This window comes from Pseudorca crassidens, chromosome 17 (genome assembly GCF_039906515.1).
Source record: "Pseudorca crassidens isolate mPseCra1 chromosome 17, mPseCra1.hap1, whole genome shotgun sequence".
In the NCBI taxonomy this organism is placed as follows: Eukaryota; Metazoa; Chordata; class Mammalia; order Artiodactyla; family Delphinidae; genus Pseudorca; species Pseudorca crassidens.
In genome coordinates this window covers 56,683,608-56,704,810 of record NC_090312.1, presented here as the reverse complement: position 1 = coordinate 56,704,810, position 21,203 = coordinate 56,683,608, and the positions used below count along the sequence as shown (strand labels likewise).

Below are 21,203 nucleotides of genomic sequence, written 5' to 3'. Positions count from 1 at the left end.
AATGCCCAGGGCATCATTATGAAAATGATTAAGTCAACCCTAATAGAGATGGTCTAAATTTAAGGTGGTATGATAAATATAATCTAAGCATTGCACATGCGTGTGATATAATTACTGTATATGTAAAACTTGTTTTGAAAATCTGGAATGGATATTTTTAAATGCCTAATAGCAGGAAGATCTGGAGGTTTTATGTACTATAATTATACACAGTGGTATGAAACAAAGGAATGAATCCAATAACATTTTAATGAAGAGACTATGTAATGTAGGCTTGGATTGTTTTATTTTTCTTCCCTCCTACTCAACACTTTCCAGCAGCATTTCAATTTCTCCTATCTTTTGAGATTAGCCATCTGACTAGAATAACATTTTAATATTCAAAATACTAATTTTATTTTAAGATTGTTTTAATCTCTTGAAATAATCAAATTTTCTCAATATAGGATGACCAAGGAAATATAATATTCAATACTTCACAGTAACATCGACCAAGAATCGTAGGTTAAGGACCACACAGTGAAGAAATCTTTAGAGATTCATTTATGAAAGCTAACCAAAGTTCTTGACTATTCCAGTGACACTTTATAACCCTGCTGTAGGCGTTGAACTGTGCTGTACATTAGGAGGCTGTATACCTTGGTTTGCCCTAAAGGGTTTCTCAGGATGAGGTCTTTTGATGCTCAAACCAGGAAAAACCTCAGCAAACTGGATGAGTTGGTTACCCAATCACTTGTTAGTCAAAACACAAATAACCTAATTCTGAGTCACTAAGAACTTCCATTCTGATGGAGCAAGCATATGTGTTCCCAAAGGGTGAAAAGATGACAGAATTAAGCAACAGCTATAATAGAGACTTGAACATTCAATTAGAGGAGTCTGGAGGATGAAATAACTAAATCTGGTTTTAAAAGATTTTGCAGAGAAAGTAGAATTTGAACCAGTATTTCAGTGGGCATCTGATTAAAGGAATACATGTGAGGCATGATAAGATTGTGTATCTTGTGTATCTTGAGATAAGTCATCTCAGGTATGGCTGGAGCCCACACAAGAGCAGGAGCATGGATTGGGGAACGAGAGTCAAGAGCCTGGCCTGATTTAGGGCTCTGGCCTAAGTCTCTATAAGTAACAATCAAGGAAGGCTTTTCAGAAAGGGTGCTACCATTTCATGCTTCAAGTGCCCAAGTCCTTGTAGCCAGTAAGTAGTAGAAATGCTAAGATGCGACATCAGGGCTCTCCAAATAGCATTTCAAAGCTGCTACTTTTACTTTTTTGTTTGTTTTTACTTTTCAACTCTTATTGCCTTGAAAAGTGAGGGTTAATGATCTGATACATATTTTAGGAAAATGATTCTGTTGGTATTGTGAAAGATGTTTTGAAGAAATGAGGCTTGAAGCAGAGAAACCATAGAGGAAGCTATTTTTAAAGTTTAGAGTGGAAATATTGATAGTAGAGTTAAGAAGGAGGGGACAGTGGTTAGATGCATCTGAGAGGAAGACAACAGAATTTAGTGTCTTGATTTATGACGAATGAGAGAAAACAGTCAATGATTTCTGGGAATTCTAAGCTAAGGGAAGAAAGAATTTGCAAGTTGGAAGAAGGATTTTGTTATTTCTCCTCAAAAAGAATAAGCCCATTTAAGTTAGATAAAATTATATGAATAAATTAATCATTCTTAATCTCACCATGATTTGACATATTTTTATACTCTTTCTATACATTTTAAAAGAAAATCATGTAAAAATAATTTAATTAATTTAAAATATCTATTAGCATTTTTTTCAAGTAAGTTTTTCTAATTTTTTTTTACAGTATGGTACCATTTATATTTTTAAATGGGGGGTTTTGCATGTATTTGCTTGTTTGTGTATATATATATATATATATATATATATATATATATATATATGGGAGATATCAAAGGCACTGATGGAGTTACGCTCCTGGAAGTTTCTTTGCACAATTTTGGTTCCAAACAATTTATTTTGATTTATTTTCCAAGTAAGACAATTTCAATATACAGAACACTTTTCTTCATTTGGGTTGAGAAATTGTTGTTGTTGTTCTGCTGAACTAGCTATCACAGTTAGTAGGGGGTTATCACATGATTGCCTAAAAGGAGATTCCGAAATGGATATGAGTACTCAGGGGAGAGAAGGGTAATGATGGTAACAATGTTTTATTGTTTCCTTTTTTATCTTTTAAATTCTGAATCATAGGAGTGTACTACCTAATCAAACTAATAGTTGCTAGTCCAATATCCATAGCTTATACTTTTTTTTTTTTTTTTTTTTTTTTTTTTTGCGATACGCGGACCCCTCACTGTTGTGGCCTCTCCCGTTGCGGAGCACAGGCTCCGGACGCGCAGGCTCAGCGGCCATGGCTCACGGGACCAGCCGCTCCGCGGCATGTGGGATCTTCCCGGACCGGGAACCCGTGTCCCCTGCATCGGCAGGCGGACCCTCAACCACTGCGCCACCAGGGAAGCCCATACATTACGTTTTTTTATAACAATTTCCTATGTCCAAAGTATGCCATGCTATCTTAATCAGTTTCTGAACTCAGGGAGCAAGTTCAGAGTAAGATGGATACCTGAAAATCTCTCAAAGACCTAAACATAAGAGCCAGAACTATAGCCCTTAGAAGAAAACATAGGGGAAAACCTTCATGATGTTAGATTTCCCAGTGATATCTTGGCTATGACACCAAAGCACAGGCAATAGAAGAAAAAACAGACAAATTGGAGTTCATCAAAATTGAAAACGTTTGTGCATCAGAGGACACCACTGAAATGACAGTGTTCATTCTTTTCATCTGTCATCTTCCCATTTTTAAGCGCTTTTCTTGGGTGCTTGATAGTTGTTTTTATGGCAGGTTGACATACATAGTTCTCTAAGTTCCTTGGAGGTTTTTTAGTTCTCTTAGCCTGAAGGCCAATTTTCGATTTTCAGTTTCCCTCTGTAAAGTTTGTTTCTTTCACTGAAAACCTTGGCCGAGAGAGATGAGAGTGCAGGGAAGTGCAGAAGAGGGGGTGGCTGCCACCAGGCTCCTCCGCTTTCCTTGGTCCGCAGCGGATCCCCTCCACTTGTCAGGAGGTGACCAGCGAGTGAGTGGACTTCAGCGGCGTGAGCCCATGCCCCCTCCTTCACCTCCTCTCCTCCCCTCACCCCCTTCCCCCTCTAATATTTTTAAATGTTTATATAGCCTTCCATCTGGTCATGAATATTCTAGATGTTTTGTGTCTTCCTTACCTCCAAGTCTGTATAGTATTTAATTTGTTAAATTCTGATTTCAAGAATCAAATTCCCAATAATATTATGAGACTGACTATTTGACATCACTATGCACTTGTGATTCTGACTCTTTGGCCAGAAATGTTCTGAAATATAAAGATTGCACCAACTTAAAGGCTTTCTATCCATGTGAATGTTCAATGGGGAACAAGTGCAGGACAAAAATGTCTCAACTCTAGCTGCTGATAAAGCCTTCCTCGTATAAAACTCTCAAGCACTTGAATGGTAAAACACTGGTGCTCTTCTGCAAAAGTGATGCTTGGTCGAGCTATAACTGAATGATACTTAATCAGCATAATGTTTATTAAGTTACTGCTATGAGTGAAGGCCTATGCTAGGTTCTAAGATTAGAGATGAATTGAATATAGACTTTGTTCTCTAAGCCAGTAGAAGAGTTACTTAAGGTACAGATTCTAAGACCATTCCTCTAAAAAGTATGTTTTAGTAGGTTCTGGACTGCGATCTAGGAATCTGCACTTTCAATAAGCCTTTCAATCAGGTGACCCTGATGCACGTGAGAAATTCTTACAGCCAGTAGGTAGGTTCTCTGTCTACAATACACCAGTTGTGAGACCCTGAAAAGAGTTCCTGAATCAGTCAAAACCTTGGTTTCCTCATCTAAGATAATAATTATTATATTAAATTTAGAGTTGTGAGTTTAATTGAAAGTAGAACATTATTTTGTGAGGCCAGTGAAATGAAATACAGGGTCCTTGTTAAAAAATGTTTAGTAGGGCTTCCCTGGTGGCGCAGTGGTTGAGAGTCCGCCTGCCGACTCAGGGGACACGGGTTCGTGCCCTTGTCCGGGAGGATCCCACATGCCGCGGAGCGGCTGGGCCCGTGAGCCATGGCCGCTGAACCTGCGTGTCCGGAGCCTGTGCTCCGCAACGGGAGAGGCCACAGCAGTGACAGGCGCGCGTACCGCAAAAAAAAAAAAAAAAATTTTTAGTAATTTCAGGAGAAAAACAGCAGAGAATTAAACCAAGCACAGGGCCCTTCTAAGTGTGGAATCCTGTGTGACTATACAAATCGTACATCCATGAAACTGGCTGATTGAAAATTATGCACATATATAATACACAAATAAATCTACACATACAACATATCCACATATACACAAAAAATGTAGCTAACTTTATGCATTGGGGTCTAGTCACCTGTGAAAGTGAGAAAAGTTTGCATAAAGGAGGCCTGAAGAATGACCCCGTTTGTACGTGAACAGGAGGCACATCCAGCAGAGAGAGCAGAAACACAGGCTTAACCAGTATGGCTGTTGGGTTGCCGATGCCGCCTGACATCGGCAAAAGTGGTGTCTGAGGGTTAACGATGTTAAGGTAATGGATGCCACAGAACGTATAATATTGATACATCAGGGCCAAGGTGAACGGGTTCTATCCTTTGCTTTGCCAACTTTCTGGCTAGGCAGCAATCAACCACCAGGGGGCATGATTGATCCCAGCAACCTGTTTTCCAAAGTATTGCTCCTTCCCCAGCAATTGTTTAGTAAAAGACTTAGTAAAAGACTTGTCCCATAACCTGGAGAGATTGAAATCCATTGTGGTACTTATCCAGATAACCACTGCCTTAGTTGTATTTTATTTTGTCTCATGTATTTTGTTTTTTTTAATTGAAAATGAGGCACGTGTGTATATTTTTTTAAGTTTTTATTCAAAAATTTATTTAGTGCTTACTACAAGCCAGCAATTTTATAATCACTTTACATGTATTAAATTTATTTAATTCTCACAACAATCCTATGAGATGGCTTTTTAGAAATACAAAACAGAGGTTTTCTAAGTAAAGAGTATATTCCAGTACCCATTTCCCAAAGCCCAGAGGCAAACACTTATGTTTTATGCATGCCTTTCCAAATTTCTTTCTATTTGAAAAACATTTTATGTGTATGCATACATTTATATCTAAACCAATAAATATGAATACACATAGTTGGTTTTATTTTTTTAGAACAGTGAGATTATACTATGTATTGCCTACAATTTGTCTTTTTTGTGTAATCTATTAAGATTTTTCTACATAAGTGTATATAGATCTAACTTATTTTAAAGCATATATTGTATTGCATTGTGTTGGGTGTACCAAGATTTATTTAATCATCCCCCTTTTGTCCATATAGTTTATTTCTTTGCTATTTCAAGTAATGCTACAACAGACATCATTGTACGCATATATTTGCTTCCTCATGCCAGAATTTCCTTACGTTGGATTCCCAGAAGTGAAACTGCTTTGTCAACAGCTGTGCAAGTTCTAGATTTTGATAGATATTAGCAGATTGCTCCCTCATGCTCCAACAATGTATGAAAATTTTTCTCATCTACCCTGTCCTCTCAGCTGTTTCTTTTTTTCTTTCCTCATTGGAAGAAATAAGATTCTCCAAAATTTATTGTGACTGGTGTTTTGAATATAATAAAGATGAGATTCACCAGTCACTGTTCTTGACTAGGTGGAGAACAAGCTATTATAGACACAGCATGTCTAACTGCCTAATGAGCAAGAAGTATCACTCCATTGGTGTTTTCCTATGAATTTCTGTAATATTTACATACAGTGCTAGAGAAGGGGCGACACTGGAGCAATCTCACTAATGTTATTCTCCTCAGTAGAAAAGTACAGAAAAAGCAAGGAATAAGCAGCTATGACCTCTAGAAAAAAATGCCAGTTATCTTCTTGATTCTGTTTACTCAGGGAATATCAGAATTAACATATTTGTCTGAACATAGAGAAAAATGTATTCATCAATTGAAAAAAATCATCAGTGTGTGTCCCTGTTCTGTGCAAGTATGGTTCAGGCCTCAGTACAAAAATTGTACTGAACAAAGTCCTTATCTTTAAGGATACTATAAGTAATAAAGATAGGTAGGAATTATCTGTAAATAATTACACTTGAACATGTAAAATCACTTACCCAAGAACAATTGATTAGTGGCAAAATTAGTGCAGGAATCCAGGTCTTAGATCTTTAGATATATAATAACTATTTGTGAATGGATGAGCTAACTGTTGCTCATGTTCACCATTGCTACTGCCAATGTATATTAAAAATTAATTTCACACCAATATAAATACAGAAATTTAGAGAGAAAAAGAAAGATATCACTTCTAGTTAGAGACAGTTTAAAAGCTTAAAATGAATATTTGAATATTGGCCTTAAAGGATGGGAAAGATCTCAGCTTTTAGCAATTGGTGGGGAAGGGATGCTTTATCCATATAGAGAAGAGTAGGAACAAAGACACTGATAGAGAAAAGGACAAACAAGCTTGAAGAATTTTTAATCCAAACAAATGCGTTAAACCAAGATTGTAGAGAATCTTAAGTACTGGAGAAAAGAGTTTTCTAAAGATTCCAGAGCTACCAAGGGTTTGGGAAATGCATAGTGATAAACATTTTTGTTCTAAATGTGCTGTTACAGCAATGCTGACTTCTTAGTAGTTTCTCAGTATTTTATTTTCCTGGAAGGAAAAGAAAATGAGTTCCTCTAGTTGCGGTGAGCGGGGGCTACTCTTCATTGCAGCACACGGGCTTCTCATTGCAGTGGCTTCTCTTGTTGCAGAGCACAGGCCCTAGGTGCACAGGCTTCAGTAGTTGCGGCACGTGGGCTCAGTAGTTGTGGCTCATGGGCTCTAGAGCACAGGCTCAGTAGTTGTGGCTCACGGGCTTAGTTGCTCCGTGGCATTTGGGATCTTCTAGGACCAGGGCTTGAACCCATTGGCATTGGCAGGCGGATTCCCAACCACTGCGCCACCAGGGAAGCCAACATTAAATATTTTGAAGCTCAGATATCTTAAAGGAAACATCATATAAAATAATGGCCACACAAGGATAATTCTAGGGTTATAAGATGTAGAACAGGATGGTAACAGATTTTATGAAAGGTATAAATCTAGACCTGAGGGTGAGTATCCCAACAGGTATTATGATTTATGGTCTTGTGGATGTTCTGTCTTCCAAATGACTGTACCACTCAGCTTCTTGTCTCCATGCCATACCAGGAGTTAAACCCTTCTTTTTTTTTTTTAATTGGTTTATTTTATTTATCTTTGGCTGCGTTGGGTCTTCATTGCCGCACTCAGGCTTTCTCTAGTTGCGGCGAGCGGGGGCTACTCTTCGTTGCGGTGCGCGGGCTTCTCATTGCAGTGGCTTCTCTCGTTGGGGAGCATGGGTTCTAGGTGCACGGGCTTCAGTAGTTGTTGCACACGGGGTCAGTAATTGTGGCTCGCGGGCTCTAGAGCACAGGCTCAGTAGTTGTGGCGCACGGGCTTAGTTGCTCCGTGGCATGTGGGCTTTTCCCAGACCAGGGATCAAACCCGTGTCCACTGCATTGGCAGGCGGACTCTTAACCACTGCGCCACCAGGGAAGTCCCTAAACCCTTATCTTCTAAGAGCAATAGGTAAATTTAGAAAGGATTCTGTTAACTAGAACTAAGTGTAAAAGTGCAGAGATGTAGAAATCTCAGACTTGATGAAAGAGTATGAACATTGCAATTTTTTTACTCTAAAGATTATGTATGTGGCTTATAATTTTCTCCTCCTCTTCCTCCAAGGTCTGGTTTATAGAGAATTAACTTCCTCTAAGGATGTATGACCCTCCTTCTTTGCAGGAGGCACTGCAGTAATGCTTTCATATGTATGACTAATCCTGGTGCCAACCATTCAAGTTGAATAAATATTTCCATTTAAGATGAGGAAATGAAGCTCTTGTTAAACTGGTTTTTAAGTAACAGAGCTGGGCTTAGAATTAGGCTTATCTGTTTCAAAGCTTGGACTCCTTTTACTGTGACAATTTATGATTCCAAACTGTTTTCATATGTGTGATTTGATTTAATTTACACAGCAACCACGTGAAGATAATGGTATTCTACCCTTTCCCACCCCCTTGATGCCAAGCTTCTTAAAAAGGATAGTCTCTACTGCTATATTCTCACTTATTTACTCAACCCACTCCAGTCTTATTTTCTACCCCACCAGGCCCTCAAAACCACTCTAGTTGCTAAGTCTAATGGATATATTTTCAGCTTTTTCATAACTCACCACAGTAGATGTCCTCATCCTGTGCATTCTGTGATGACACTTTCTTTTTGGGCTCCTTTAACCATCCTGGCCTTTCCTCATTCTTCTTACAAAGTCTTCTTCTCGCCCTTTAAAAGTTTTTGGGGTCTGTTCTATTCTCTCTTCTAAAATATATACTTTCTTTTTAATGCTATCATTCACATCAATAGCCGGAGAAGTAATCAGAAACCAACGAATGAAGGGCCTTGAATACAATTATGAGAAACTTGTGTTTCATTCTAAAGGCAGAAGGAAGCCATTGAGAGATTTTTAGGAATAAGAGTAGTGAGGTTGCTGATAAAGATAGAGATTCCAGAAGAAGGAGAAAGATTAGGGGCAATAAGATTTTTGAGATAGTGTGACTGAGGTGCCTATGAGAAAATCAGTAGTCATATTCACAGAAAGGAAGTGAAAGAATATGGATCTGAGGCTGGAGAAAGAGGTTTTGCCTGGAGCTGAAGATTTGCAAATAGTATACTTCTATGTGGCAGAAGGAAGTGTGGCCATGGATAAGGTTTTTGAAGTGGGACCTACTGAGTGAGAATAATACTCTGATGGAATCCTTGCTTATTAGGTATGTGTATATTTCTTTGCTCTTAGCTGAGAATGCCTACAATAAAAACCACACTGGTAAATACCCCACCTAATGCCCAGATCTTGGTTTCTAATACCATTCTCCCATAAAGGGAATCAGCGTTCCTTGGAGAAAAAGCTAATTTTAGGACTGGGGCAAGAAATATATAAGATGAACTTAAACTGTCTTGGAATGCCAGAATATGAGGACATGAAAAACGAAACAAACAAAACAAAAAACCTGCAATGGTTGGGTATGTTAAAGGAGCACACAGGAGCCAACTGCAAGAGCCCTTAGTGGCTAAAGCTGGAACAATCTGAGCAACAAAATAAAGGAAGTTGTACTGAATTATCACCCCAAATAAAAATAAATGTAAAATAAATATTTATGAGACCATCCTGGTCTAAATAAATGATTGGATAACTTAATAAATGAGGGAGAAGAGACAAATCTCCCTTGTAGAATAATTTGTGTAGATACTCCATCCTCAAGGAGGGGAACCATATTCCCTACTTCTTAAGGATAGGCTGTACACAGTGACTTCTTCCAAAGGGTACAATGTGGAAAGAGGGGGCAGTACCTTCGCAGTGTGGAGACATCTGGCAAACACTGCCTCAGCCAGGTGATCAAGATCAGCACAGTCATAAACTATGCTAATAGTATGTACCTTTGATATGATGGGATGCAAATGGCTCCTTCTACTTAGCTTGTGGAAGTACAGAAGTAGTCTGCAGGGGTGACTGGGGGGGATGGGGGGGTGAGGTGGGAACAGAGCCCTTCTCCAAGCTTCTGGATTTCAAACTTCCAGTTCTTCCCACTACATCCTTTAAGATTAAGACTCCTCCAACTCCATTCTCTCCCTCACTCCTGGGACTCAAAATACACAGCAGCAATGAGTCCCAGGAGGAGAGGAGAAAAGGGGAAAGGCTGAAAATGTATTCAAAGAAACAGTAATTAAAAATTTTCCAAATTTGGCAAAACACAAACCTACTGAGTCAAGAAGCTGAGTGAACCCCAAACAAGAACAACCCAATGAAATCCAAGCCACGACACATCATAGTCAAACTTCTGAAAGACAAAGACAAAAATGCCTGAAAGCTGTGACACTTGTGGGGGAAAAGCAACGTGAACAATGGTGGATTTTTCATTAGAAACGATGGCGTTCAGAAGGAAGGGGTGTAACTTTTTTTTTTTTTTTTTGAGGTACGTGGGCCTCTCACTGTTGTGGCCTCTCCTGTTGCGGAGCACAGGCTCCAGACGCACAGGCTCAGCAGCCATGGCTCACGGGCCCAGCCGCTCCGCGGTGTGTGGGATCTTCCCAGACCGGGGCACGAACCCGTGATCCCTGCATCGGCAGGCGGACTCTCAACCACTGCGCCACCAGGGAAGCCCAGTGTAACATTTTTTTAATGCTAAAAGGAAAGAGATGTCCACTCAAATTCTATATACAATGAAGATATCTTTCAAGAATGAAGAGCAACTCAAAACAGTCTCAGATGAATGAAAACTAAGAATTTGTGCCCATAGACCTACCCTAAAATAATGGCTGAACAAAGTTCTTGAAACAGAAAAGAAATGATAAAAGAAGGAGTCTGAAACAACAGGAAAAGAACAATAAAAAAAGGAGGAAAATATGGGTAAATACAATAGACTTTCTCCTCTTGATTTTGTAAATTATATTTGACAGTTGAAGCAAAAATTAATACTTGTCTGATGTGGCCCTTTCTGTATGCAGAGGAAATATTTAAGACAATTCTATTATAAATAGGGAAGGTAAGGAGATTTTAAAAGAAGAAAGGTTTATACACTTCACTAAAAGTTGTACAGCCACTCTGGAAAACAGTTTGTCACTTTCTTAAAAAACTAAACATACCCTTACCACGCAACTCAAATTGCACTTCTAGGCATTTATCTGAGATAAATTAAAATTTATTTCCATATAAAAACTGACACAAGTTTCCATAACAGTTTTTATTTATAATAGCCAAAAACTGGGGGAAAAACCCCCAAACCAAATGCCTTAAATAGGTGAGTGGTTAAATAAACAAGTATACACATACAGTGGAATACTACTCACCAATAAAGGGACAAATTATTTACATGCAACAACTTGTATGTATTATATATGTCTCAAGGGAATTAAGCTGAATTAAAACAGCCAGTCTCAAAATGTCACATAATATACAATTCCTGTTAAATATTATTCACAAAATGGCAAAGTTACAGAAAGAACAGATTAGTATTTGCCAGAGGTTAAGAGATAGTGGGTGGGAAGAGAAGGATGTGACTGTGAAGGGGGTAGCACATTGGAGATCTTTGGATGATACAATAGTTCTTTACCTTGACTGTGGTGGTGGTTACACAAATAGGCACATGGGATAAACTAACACAGAACTACACACACACAGAGTACCAGTGTCACTTGTCTAATTCTAATGTTTCACTATAGCTATATAGATGTAACCCCTGGTGGAAACTGGGTGAAGAGTACATAGGACCCCTCTGTATTATTTTTGCAACTTCCTGTCAACCTAATTATTTCAAGATAAAAAGCTTTAAAAATTTATGCCATGCTGGTGTGCCCACATAGTAGTAATCATAATAATAACTCATAAAATTTCTTCTAACATTTGAAGCCTGTGATCACAGGAAATGAAAAATAATATTCAATTATATGTACATAGAGTTATAGAGAGCCATAAAAGACTTTCAATATAAAGACATAAATGCCATATTAGGGTAAAATTTCATCAGAGAATTGGAATAGAAATAACATTTCCAGAAAAAAAAAATAAGGAACAACATAATTTCCTTCTGTTTATGTATTTGTAATTGAATAGTGGTAGTGTCTTAGTGAGCTCGGGTTTCTGTAACAAAATGGTATAGACTGGGTGACTTGAACAACAGGAATTGATTTCTTACAGTTTTGGAGGCATGGAAGTCCAAAATCAGGGTGCCATCCAATTTGGTTCCCTGGGGAAGGCTCTCTTCCTCACGTGTAGACAACTGCCTTCTCATTATGTCCTCACGTAGCAGAGGGAGAGAGAACAAGATCTCTCGTGTCTACTCCTATAAGGACACTAATCCCATCATGTAGGTCCCACGCTCATGGCCTCACTTAAACCTAATTAATAGCCCCAAAGGCCCCATCTCCATATACCATCACATTGGGGGTTAGGGCTTCAACATGAATTTTAGGGGGACGAAAATCTGTCTTTAGCAAGTGGGTATTCAGATTCTTCATTGGATAATTTAATTTGACTGATTTAACAGGTTCATTTTAAATACTGACATTCACAATATACCAGAAATATTTTTGCAGTATTTAAACTTATAATAAAAGTTTTTGTTTGTTTGTTTTTGTTTTTGTGGTATGCGGGCCTCTCACTGTTGTGGCCTCTCCCGTTGCGGAGCACAGGCTCCAGACGCACAGGCTCAGAGGCCATGGCTCACAGGCCCAGCTGCTCCGTGGCATGTGGGATCTTCCTGGACCGGGGCACGAACCCGCATCCCCTGCATCGGCAGGCGGACTCTCAACCACTGCGCCACCAGGGAAGCCCGCCTCAGTTTCTTATGTGTAAAGTGGTGGTAATAATGGTCCTTAGAGCACTGACTTGTGGGGAGGCTTAAATGGGAACATGCATGTAATGCATATAAGGTACTGCATGTATGTAATGTAATGTAGTGTAATGCATGTAATGCCTGGCACATAGCAACAACCTCAAGAAGCATTGGCATTTTTAAAAATTATTATTTTTACAACCTAAAATTTTTGAAATAGAGTCATTTACTGTTACAATTTAAGGTGACTTCATGATTTTCACATGTGCCAATATCAAAGTCACAGAAGAAAATATTTAGAAGGGGCTAGAAGTGAAGATGTTTGTCTAGACCATGAGTGGGAGAAAAATTAGCCCAACAGAGTGGGCACTAGTTTTGGCTCTGTTGCTACTAATAAGCACAGTTATTTAAAACATTAGGAGTTTGAGCTAGGTGAGCACCCAGATGTCTTTAAACTCAAACATTACTCAAACAACGCCAGTAGAGATTTCCTTCCTAACCACTGGAGGCAGGGCCCTAGAGTTCTATCAAGATTATACTCTGGAAAGAGCAAGCTGTCTTCTGGGCACATTATCCCCCCGCCATCCCAAACAGCCAATAATAATTATATACCTGGTGCCTATGTGACAGAGATGAGGGAGGGACAGGAAAGATACCCCTCTCCCCTGCCATGGGCCAAATCCTAAGTCTCATTTCATTTTCTGAACAAAACTATGAGAACTGCTACTGTTGTCCCATCTTAGAAACAAGGCCACTTAAATGAGTTGAAATAAAACAATTCAATCTCCATAGCCCTTGCTCTTTGCAATAGAGGGCCTAGCCTCTCTATTAATTTTAAAAAAAAAAAGCACTCCAGACACACATGTGCACACATACACATGTACAGGCATAGGCTTGAGTGTTACGTGTGGGCTAAATTCTCACAGCATTGACTTTGGTTTCCCCTGTCAGCGTTGGTCTCATTGTCCTCTGCACGTTGGGAATGTTGGCGGCTCATATGCTGTTACATTACAGGGGTGCTGAGGGGGAGCAATTAAACATCTGGAGTCTGCTAAGGATTATTAAGTGCTGGCAATTCCCCTCTCAGGTAATAGCTTTTGAGCCATAAGGGGACAGTTAAATAAGCACTTCCATTTTAATATCATTTTCAAGAGATAAAAAGGGTTCTAAAATTCCATAATGTCCAAATTTGGTACTGCTGTTTGGGGGAGTGAAGAAACTTTATAGTCATGTGCTTTTTATAAAGGGATAATTGCCTTCTTCTAAACTTCTTTAGGTAAAAATTTTATTGGGGTACATTGCGGAAGCTCAGTTGCAATGCAGGAGATTCTTATCCTGCTGGAAATGCATTCTTTTTTTTTTTTTTTTTGCGTTACGCGGGCCTCTTACCGCTGCGGCCTCTGCCGCCGCAGAGCACAGGCCCCGGACGCGCAGGCTCAGCGGCCATGGCTCACGCGCCCAGCCGCCCCGCGGCATGTGGGACCCTCCCGGACCAGGGCACGAACCCGAGTCCCCTGCACCGGCAGGCGGACTCTCAACCACTGCGCCACCAGGGAAGCCCTGGAAATGCATTCTTGCACAGGAAGTCAGTAACCCTTGCCGCCAGACTCCAGTGACAGGGCTTCTAAGTGGCCAGGTTCATTTTCATCCAGTGAAAGGTGTTCTTTTCAAGCCTTAATTGTGCAGTAGTTGAGTCCCATCACTGCCAAACGTGGAGGACCTTGTCTCATCGCTTGGCTGTCCCTTCCATCTTCTGAGCCGCCACCTCAGCCTCTTGGCCGCCTCTTTCCCCTCAGCTCTTAAATGTGTTCTCTTCTCTCCCACCTTAAAAAACAACAAAAAAACCGAAAAATACACCCAAACTGAAAGTCCAAAGCTCCTCTGGCCCCCGGGTCTCCATACAGTTGCCTTCCCCTGCTTTATAGTTTAAACTCTTTTAAAAAACAAAACAATTAAACATTCCAAAACCCTCTGTACTTCCCACTCATTTTAAACACACAGTGGTCAGGTTTGGCTTCTCCCCTTTCCCTTCCACAAGCAAACTCCACTGAACATGTTTTGTGGTGCCAGATGACCTCTTAGTGGCTGCATCCTGAGAACATCTTGCTTCAATGTCTACCCTGACTTTCCTGTGGCCTTTAACCTCTTCCTAGAATTCTCTTCCCTGGTTTTCTTCCTACCATCTGGTCATTCCTTCTCAGGTTCTATCAAGGTCCTTAAATGTTGGGGTTCCCCAGAGTTCTCAGGACAGAACTCTTGACATACACTCTAGAATGTGGTCTCAAGCATTCCCAAGACATCTGCTTCCACCTTTAAACTAGCACCCCCTGCCCACGCTCCCTAAATGTCTCTGGTCCACAGCTGTCTCTTCAGGACTTAGACGTCCGAGGCCTATTGGGTATCTCCTCCTGGGCATCTAAACTCATTCGGTCCAAACATCAGCTCCCACTACAAGCCGTTCTTCCTCCAGTGCTCTCATCTCAATAAATGGCTCCAGCTTCTAACTGTTAAACCTAGAAACCTATGTGTCATCCTTGACAACTAAACACAGCATAATCTGAGCGTTAAGAGAAAAGTTTCAGAAGCAGGCTGTCTGAGTTTGATTCTCAGCCCTCTTCATTTGTTAGCTGTGTCGTTATGGGTGAGATTTTTACCTGTCTGGGCTGCCAGTTCCTCATCTATAAAACGGAGGTAATAATAGTACCTATCATCATCACAGTAATTATCGTGATTAAATAAAATAACTTTTGTAGAGCACTTTACTATATAAGTGTTGGCTTACTTCTTATCCTGTTTTAATGCATATTCTATCTACATAGATCATAATTCCCCTTATCCTTGACGTATTCAGCATCTCCCATTGCCCTCAATCCAAATTCCTCATCTTGTCTTTCAGGACCCTGCATGTTCAGACTGGGCCCCACCTCCAGTGCTCAGCAGGCAAAAGAACGTCCTTGTTCCTGGCCCTCTTGTCTCTGGGGCTTTTCACATGCTCTCCCTTCTGCCCGGAAGCACTCTTTCCCAGCCACTGCTTTTGCCTGGACAGCTCCTAATCATTCTGCAAGTTGCAGCCTGAATGTCACTCCCTAGGAATTCTGATCCCAGACTGGTTTAGTGCCCAGCTCTGAATCCCCACACCCTGTAATCTCCTTTATGCAGACTGTATGCTGCACTGCAATGTACCAGTGCCTCCCTTAAGCTGTATTTTCTGTGAAGGAAGCAACTATGTCTCTCTTACTTCTTGACCTCATTGCTTGGAATATCCTGGGTAGAGCTTATATTGAATAGAGAAATCACATAAAGTGTGAACCTATGGGCTCTTGGGGTTCTGGGAGGGGAAAAGGCTAGAAAGTTGACTATCTGCTCTCATAGGAGGAAAAAAAAACCAGAATACTTTAATTTTTAATATATAAAACATTTTAATATTAAAATTACTAAATATTTTTATTTATTTTTAAATATTTAAAACATCGAATACTCAACAATGAGCTTCATCAAAGATTTAAATAGTCAGTTTTTGAAGTATAATGAAACGCTTTAGGTCTGTGTTTCTCAACTTTTTAAGCCCATAGTCCATTATGAGAAACCAAACAATTTAACACCCTCACTACTGTCTGCCCCACCCACCACATTTGGCATTTACTGTGTAAGGGTCATCTTCTGTGTGGTCCCACCAGTCAGGTGTTATAACTGTGAACATGGTTTTTCAAACTATGGTACCCTCTGAGAGTCAGATATTTTACCTCACCTACATCTCTCAAAACCCAGAGTTTAAAATAAAAGGAGATATATATTTCCTTAACGAAAGCGTGTGTGCCTGAAATGTGGGGGGGGGGGGGGTTGTTTTGTTTTTTGTTTTTTACCTGAGGGATGCTTCTTGTTCTCATGCAACTGTTTTCCTAACGATTGAGCCCTCTTCTACACCAGGTGCAGTTACATGATAGATAATGTGATTCTACTGATGAACGGTGCATTGCAAAAAAAATCTGTGAAAGAAATTCTGGTGAAGTGCCACCCATTGGGCCGTTTCACAGAAATGGAAGCAGTCAACATTGCAGAGACACCTTCTGATCTCTTTAATGCCATTCTGGTTGAAACACCATTAGGTATGAATGCATAAATCATTGCACAGCTGCTTGTGTATGTTATCACAGTATTAGAAAATGCACTTTCAATTCACAGTTTTCTCCATGAATATAGTGTCGTACTATACAGATTCCTAGAAGTGAAATGGACATTAAAGAATCATCTGGTCCAGCTCCCTCATTTTTCAGATCAAGACAATGAAGTATACCAGATCACATGCAAACCATTTGTAGCTGAGAAGGAGTTAGGGCTCATCTCCCAACCTCCAAACCCCTGTACTTTGTTCCTGACCATAGCAAATAAATAATAGAACTTATAATTTTTCAAAAAATTAATTTTCTAGCTGGGTTTTGTATGTTTAGTTCCTTATCTTTTCATTTTAAATTTCTGTCTTAATAAGGCTGCATATAGGAAACATTTTGTTTTAGGAAATTTAAGAATGCCATTTTTCTGAGATGCTCAGGAGTGTCTGTCTAATGACCTGAAGCAATGATGAAATAAATAATAATTTCATTATAATTTGGCACTGACAACAGCTGTAGCATTTAAAATACTAATGGGATAATTTTATACAGTTATTGTCAGGAAACCTGGATTATAGTTATTCACTGTTGATCATTCATCAAAATAGTTGCTGTTTAAAACAAATTTTAAAAAGAAAAAAATTACATCTTTATTAAGTGTCCAGTGCTAATGGAGCATAGCATGGCAGAAAGAGGGTGAGTCTGAAAGCAGATATCCCTAAGCATGACAGGCTCTGCCCACCACCAGCCAGGTGACTTGGAACAATTCATTTCACTCCAGTTTCTTCATTTTAAAAACAATAATATCTTACTATAACAGAGTTTTGAAAACTAAGACGGTTTTAATACAACTCAATGATTGGCACATAGTAAGGTTGCAAATGGTAAATATTACTGTTATCTAAAGGCGGGTGTCGGGGGGGCTTCAAAAAGTAAACCATAAAGTGAGTAGTTCCAGGTTGTGGGGATTAAATAAGTTCAGGTATATCCAGTGTTTAGTGACAGCTTGCACAGAGCAAATGCTTCCTAAGTAATCACCCTTCTTGTCACCATCACTGTTAGCCTCACCGAGTCTGTGGATTGCCACTCCACAGTGTCCTAGTTAGGGGTGAGCAGAGGGTGGTGCGTTCAGGAGACATTTTCTACAGTTTATAATCATGTTTTGATTAATTTATTTTGTACAATAATTTCTGCTTTCAGCTCCATTCTTTCAAGACTGTATGTCTGAAAATACTCTAGACGAACTGAATATTGAAATACTGCGCAATAAACTGTACAAGGTAACTGTTTCCCCCAATATTATGTTCTTCTTTATTACATAATGCATCATAACCAGAGTTCTTTATTAAATGTTACTTGCCTGTTAGCCAGCTGCTGAATTATGAAGCTAGGCATACTGGGGACAAAGATCTTTTAGTCCTGGCCTGTCTTCTAGTTAAATACATGTATGTCAACTTCTCCCAGCCAGCAAGATCCTTGAGAGGATCCCATGCATCTCTGTATCCTTAACTCTTTACATGGTGCCTGGAACATAAAAGGTGTCAATTGGATGGATGGATGGATGGATGGATGGATGGATGGATGGATGGATGGATGATGGGTGGGTGGACAGATGAGTGTGGTGAACCATATGAATCCATTTCAAAAGAACCAGCATACATAGTGAACCTTGTGTTATGTATGTCCATCTCTGTCCTCAATCCTGTTACCAGAGTCCCTGAATTTCACAGTTAATCTGTCCACACAATTTTAATCTACTGACAGTGTGCAGCATACCAAGATGACCATCTGTGGACACAACATCATAGGCACCACTTTGTATAATCTGACCAGCTGTCTGTCTGGACTACGCTGCCGCCATTTGAGTCATTCTGTGTAATAAGGGCTGAGCAAAATATATCCATTTTCACTCACACCACTACAGCATCTTTGGACACTCTCATAGAGTACCTGAATGAATATATATATATATGTATACATTGCCATGCTGTATATCTAGCTTCTTATGCTGAAACATGTGGGCCTCTCAAAAGCATTGCATTGCAGCAGTTTTCCTTTTTATATAAAGACTTATGGGCTTAGAGGAAGCATCCCTGAGATATAGCTAACAGAAGGTGCTGTTTTAAGCATTTAAAGGCATTAGATCACTTAATCCACCCAGCAAAACTATGTGCCATCCTCATTCCTCAGATGAGAAAACTGAAGCACGGAGAGGTAAATTTACTTGGCAGAAGTCAGTTAGCTAGTAAGTAACAGATTTGAGACTCAAACACAGGGCTGCCTCTACAGCCTAGACTCTGCCTTTCCAGTGTATCTTCCATGCTCAATGCCATCCCAAATGTGTCTCCTGAGCACATTAAATATCAGCATAGGACCAAATCTAGACTTATTTGCAGAGCTCCTAAGAGAGTTTGGCACTCTTGTTAGAATAGCAAGAATTAACAGTGAGAAATAATCCAAGAGGCATGCAAAAAAGTGCTTGTTGAGTAATTATAAGTTATGATAAGTACAATTTTGTTCTTTTGTGGAGTTCCTTTTTTAGGCTGTGCAATGTGCTTCAAGGTGAAAGTTTACACCAAATTTATTATAAAATATCTCCCTAGGGGAGAAGTAATTCAATTTCCATTAAAGAGTTTAATAACCCATGGAAAGCTGATCTAGAAATTTCCAAAAGGAAAATATATTCATTTTCTTGCCTTATGATCTTTCTTCTTTTTAAGTCTTACATCGAGGCATTCTATAAATTCTGTAAGAATCATGGTGATGTCACAGCAGAAATTATGTGCCCCATTCTTGAGGTAAGAAAGAGTCCTTGAATTTTTTTATGTCAAATAATGTGCTTATACACTTTTTATTTATATAATCCTACCAATTTTTAAAATCTTAGAAGTTCTTTTATTTAGAAATAAAATAGCAGTATATTTTATTGTACATATATCATTTGATGTCTTCAGTTAAAAGAGGTATTTTCTTAGTTTTCTACATAGAAGAGTTACTTTGGAATTAGAAAAGAATGTTTTTGATAGAAGTTTGATCATGATTCACTTTGATGTAGTATGAAGAAAGCAGATTATAATTAGTTAAAAATTTAGTATGCTTTGGACAGTTGGTGCACTATAAGTACTCTTATAATAATCACCAACTTCCCTCCCAAAATTGGGCAGCTGGGGACCCCCACAACTTGGCAACAAAGTCTACTGTGGGCATGGTTCCTTATATAAATCCTAAAATAAAGGTTGCCCCAAACAACCATTGAGCATCCCCACTCTTGGCAAGAAGATTCTATGGGTAGTGATTCACAGTTGGCATGCCCACTTAAACCTCACAATGTGTCAGATGCCACCATTGGTTCCAACCTCTCTAAAAGAGAATAATTATATTCTCTTTAATTCCTCTTTATCATCACAGATTTCATCTGTGCCCACAGGACCTCTTGCTTGCAATGTCAATCTGCACATGCATGAGGGACCCAGGCCAGAGATCAGAATGGTCTGAGGGGAATTCTGGGCGTAGTTTGCACTGAGTATTTGACATAGATCACTCTTGCTGGCTTCCTATTTCGCTTGGATCTTAAAAAAAAAAAAAAAAAAAAAAACCATTCTGGGCTGAAAAAGCTCTCACTTTGCCCTGTGAAACAAAGTTTTATCTAAAGAATATCTTTAACCATTAGATTATCTGTTACAGTGGCTTCTACACTGGTGGGTAGATAATTAAGCTGTTCAGTGACTTCTGATTTCAAGAAAAGCCTGATAAGAACTACCCTTTGGGTTTGAAGAGAAAAAAACCTGAAATAACCTCATCTGCATATATTTCAACCAAATGTTCTGAAACTGCATTTGATAAAATTAGCTCCCCTCAAATACCTAATTATTAACATCTTACAGTTAAAGCTACTGTTAAAACTTTAAGGTCAAAGCAGTCCTTGAAGTCAGAACTCCTTGGAGAACTCCAAAAAATATTTTTTGTCTTTATCTATATTATACAGACGGTGCACATCGATAAATAACATTTTTTTTCATGGCATGCTAATTGTCAGAAAGTGAGTTAGTCTCTTCCAGACATGCTGATAACATAACACAAGCAGCCTAGTGACTCTATGAAGCTCCCCCATTTCTTTTCATAAATTTAACTACTAGCCACACTATAAAAAGCCACATTATCTCTGGCTCAAAAATGTAGTTTGGGGCTTCCCTGGTGGCGCAGTAGTTGAGAGCCCGCCTGCCGATGCAGGGGACACAGGTTCGTGCCCTGGTCCAGGAAGATCCCACATGCCATGGAGCGGCTAGGCCCGTGAGCCATGGCCGTTGAGCCTGCGCGTCCGGAGCCTGTGCACCGCAATGGGAGAGGCCACAACAGTGAGAGGCCCATGTACCGCAAAAAAAAAAAAAAAAAAAAAAAAGTAGTTTGTACATGGCATAATTCCTGTGGTTTAGAAATGGTTCATGTACTTTATACCTACAAAATATGTAGGAAAATATTAATGTTAAAATTAATAACCTTCACACCTGTCAGAATGGCTATCACCAAAAGGAATACAAATAACAATTGTTGGCAAGGATGTGGAGAAAAGGGAACCCTGATACACTGTCGTTGGGAATGTA

The 21,203-nt window shown here is 39.4% G+C and overlaps 1 protein-coding gene across 2 annotated transcripts in view; it reads left to right on the top strand.

The window, feature by feature from the left end:
* Positions 1-21,203, top strand: part of ATP6V0D2 (ATPase H+ transporting V0 subunit d2) — a 46,653-nt gene that overhangs the window by 17,137 nt on the left and 8,313 nt on the right. Inside the window, exons 1-4 of one of the 2 annotated variants that reach the window (XM_067711944.1) lie at positions 12,291-12,520; positions 16,421-16,599; positions 17,803-17,882; positions 19,323-19,400. In XM_067711944.1, coding sequence (XP_067568045.1) covers positions 12,306-12,520; positions 16,421-16,599; positions 17,803-17,882; positions 19,323-19,400 — 552 coding nt within the window. In that variant the 5' untranslated portion in view covers positions 12,291-12,305. Of the gene's footprint in view, positions 1-12,290; positions 12,521-16,420; positions 16,600-17,802; positions 17,883-19,322; positions 19,401-21,203 lie in introns of those variants that run through there. The other variant, XM_067711943.1, reaches the window with a different exon arrangement.